This window comes from Olea europaea, chromosome 15 (genome assembly GCF_002742605.1).
Source record: "Olea europaea var. sylvestris chromosome 15, O_europaea_v1, whole genome shotgun sequence".
NCBI classification, from domain to species: Eukaryota; Viridiplantae; Streptophyta; class Magnoliopsida; order Lamiales; family Oleaceae; genus Olea; species Olea europaea.
The window spans coordinates 25,291,695-25,295,357 of NC_036251.1; the positions used below are offsets into that span (position 1 = coordinate 25,291,695).

At 34.4% G+C, this 3,663-nt stretch overlaps 1 protein-coding gene across 1 annotated transcript in view; it reads right to left on the reverse strand.

The window, feature by feature from the left end:
- Positions 1–2,160: 2,160 nt before the first annotated feature.
- LOC111411444 (transcription factor bHLH95-like) overlaps positions 2,161–3,663 on the reverse strand; it is a 7,234-nt gene continuing 5,731 nt past the window's right edge. Inside the window, exons 5-7 of the mRNA XM_023041976.1 lie at positions 3,046–3,163; positions 2,732–2,925; positions 2,161–2,256 (exon numbers count right to left, since the gene is read on the reverse strand). Coding sequence (XP_022897744.1) covers positions 2,161–2,256; positions 2,732–2,925; positions 3,046–3,163 — 408 coding nt within the window. The remainder of the gene's footprint in view (positions 2,257–2,731; positions 2,926–3,045; positions 3,164–3,663) is intronic.

Consider the following 3,663-nt stretch of genomic DNA (forward strand, 5'->3'; position numbering starts at 1 on the left):
CTAAAAATTACACCGCCTTTCTACTAGGGCTGGCGTCATTACCACATCTGACGTCAGCCCTCAGGAGTCCTTCCTCAGTATTCAATCGTCAGAGGCGATATACCGAGGACTGCAATTAGGACCTTTTGCACCTATCCTCGTGCATATTATCGAGCACAGGTGCACGGGGGCCAATGATATAACCAAGTTTGTTCCCGACGTATACACATACCCGAGGACTCAATTTCGTCGGTATGTGTATCAAAATGCTCGGGACATATGTGCTCGGGGTATCCCCTATATGCCCGGGCTATTATCCCGAAGAGTTATTCATCAATCATTTGACATATCCTCGGGGTTTTGCCCTCGGGATTATGACCTACGACAGCGCCTCATCCAACGAGAGATTTATTCTGACTAAAAATCCTCAATTCATGTCTCCTATGCCCTGAAGAACTCTATTGGTATCACAGTTATACCTCAATTCAAACTCCTATCTCGCGTAGGACTCATTGGTGTAAGATTGCAAAATCAAGCTATCCTACTACAGGTGCAACACGGAATCCTAATATGAACACACCACCTATCTCTATAAATACAGAACCTTGGGCCATTATTCAGGTACGTTTTCTCATTGTTCTTCAGCACATAGCCTCACGCATATATTTCCCCTTTCTGACTTAAGCATCGGAGGGGCGACGAGAACACACCTCGTTGCCTTTGTTTCAGGTATCGGAAGATCACGTTCGTGCTCCTTATCAGTCATCAAGCTCGGAAAATCTGCAGGTACGATTTTTGGTAGCATCACAATTAAAATATGAATTAATGAACAAAAGTTGTGGTGTAAATATAATTGCCTTCAAACTAACGGGTTTAAAGTAAGGTCTTTTCTCCTTGTACACCCGGAGAAGACATTTTTAAAAAGGCCTCCATTTTTTATTTTTTTAAGGATTATAGTAAATATTTATTCGTATCAATTTCTTATTTTTATATTTCATTCTCATTTTCAAAAAATAATTTTGTGTTTTCAAATTTGAGAATATTATTTGCTCGCGCGTGAGATGCCTAAAACGTCATGTATGAGGCGAGGTGGATAATTAGTGTTGAGTTAAAGGCTAAATAATTAAGGGTAATAAATAATTTTACTTTTCGTGTTCGTGTGTTAATAGGCACATGAAACCACAACAATAAGAAATAAGTAAAAACATCAAATTTAATGTGATTTCTAAACGTGCTTATGACCACGAACCTAACTCCGAATATATATAGATAACATTATTCTCTAGTATATCTAAGAGGATCAACAAAGCTAGTTTATATGTATCTCCATGTTTCTTCGCTCTAGGCCATGCTCATATACTGCATTGTAGTTCTTAATTTATGGCACAATTATCAATCTTGAAAAGGTTGTTCTGAACAGAATTAATGACTGGATGGTAGAGTTGTGAAAGCACTTCTTTCTTTTATATTTTGGACCTTTAGTTTCATGGAACAATACATTATTTTTGAAAACTTGAAACACATAAGAATTGAAATCCCCATAATAACTAGTGTATGATTGATTGTAAAATCACAAAATATTTTCGTACATTTTGCCAAAAATACTCAAGTTTTACCACTCAATTAATTCCACTCTAAAAAGACATACAAGCTATACACTAATGTCAAATAATTCGACACATTATAACAAATCAAACCCCAAATTAATTAGTGTCGAGTTCACTGGTAGAAAGAAATAATCCTAGTTATCGCAACACATTGAATTTCGTATATCGATATTACGAATTAGACTTTATAAACTAATTGAGCATCTAAAAAATAAATAAATAAATAAATAAAAATTGGCTGTGTATGCCACCTATCTAGCTTGAATGCTTTGAGAATTCAAATTTATTCTAACATAAATTGCTATAACATGGAAAATAATAACTTCTGAGACTTTCTAATATTTTGGAAATTAAAAACCTAATATTATCAAATTAAAGATAACTATTTAATTCAAACAAAGAGAGAATTATAATTTATAAATGTTTGTACTTTGTAGCAATACAACTTAAGAAAGCACAGAATAAAGTCTTTGCAACTGAAAAAGATTAATTACTAGATAATTCTATACTAAAAATAAAGATAGGAAAATTTTATCACTGCCATCTATCTTCCTTGAAATTTTCATCTGCATAATCAGGCATTAACCCATCGCATTATCTCTGCTGCAGCTAGCTTGTAGATTTCTTCCACTGGAATTGCCAGAGGGAAATGCTCAGATGCTCCATTTGCCTAGCACAAAAATAAGTAATTAAGAGTCAGAAAAAACAATTAATTATTGGAAAATATTCTTGAAATACATTAATCTTTTAACTCCAAGTCTTCCTCTGAATGAATAAAATTTCATCACAATATTTATATGTTGTGTTATAGAGAAGGGACAAATTTGTATATTTAATCCGTCTTTAACACGACTTCTCACTTGTGGATGAGTTCATTTGTAGAGACATGAACTCAGTATATCTTGTCTTCTCTTCTCTGAGATGCACATATCATGTGTGGCTGGAAAGCTAACCATGGTTAAGTGGAGCTTAATCATTATTTTCTTAATCACCAGCTATAATCAGCCAAAAGCTTTCGCCAGACTCACGTTTTCCACTAATGAACAAAACCCTAGTTTTGAAACCACCAAACTTAGTACATAAAATTCACATACAGCGTACGTGTGTGCTGTGTTTGCTGATAGAAATTAACAAGATGAACTTACATGGGTGTGAATCAGATACGTGCTTCTGCATTGATTAGACGAAACTTGGGCAGAAACCACTTGCAATCTGTACTTCTCCAAAACATAGCAAATGGCAGTGAACAGCCCTGGTTTTTTAGCTGCACAAATGTTGATATGGGCATCTTCGCCAAATGTGTTTAGGACAACATTTGGAGAAGTATATGTCTGAAAATTGGTTGTTATTGGAAATTTAGGAACCGGAGGAATAGCAATAGTAGTCGAGGTACTTGCGCGTTGGTCGGCTAAAAATGCCTCCCTTGATTCCGTTGCCAGTTTCGGGGCGAAAATGGAACCGGTGGAATTAGTCATCCCACGGATCCTGTCAAGTTTCTTTTTCTGCAGTTTCTCAAGTGTTTCTTGCAATGATCCTATGTAGGATACTGCTTCATCAACAATGGTGGACTTGTCAGCCTGTATATATAACAAGGGTAATTAACACAACTAATGTATCCCTAATTAATCACAATTAAAGATTGAACATTATGGAACATGGACTAAAATTTGACCAAAAATAAGTATTTGTTTCTTAATTAATTTATAAAAACAACTACAAATTTTTACAAGTTCAATCATTTTGCAATTGGATTCTTGATTTGGACAGATCATAGAAATGCTTACCTATTTAAGGTAATAAAAATGACTGCATCCTTAAACTTACAGAAGAAAAACTCAAAATCTTTTTAGAAAAATCTGAAGTTGGATTCTTGTTTTTGACAAAGAACCAGGTTTGATCTGAAAATGACTTGAACAAGAAGATTTACCTATTATTAAAACTGAAAAGGGTACTCTTGTTAAGTTTTCAGAGCTAGAAAAACTACTTTTTGAGAGAATGAAAAACAAGTTTTTGGCAAAATTCTCCCTATACCAGAGAGAGATACAAGCGCATATATATATATATATATATATATATA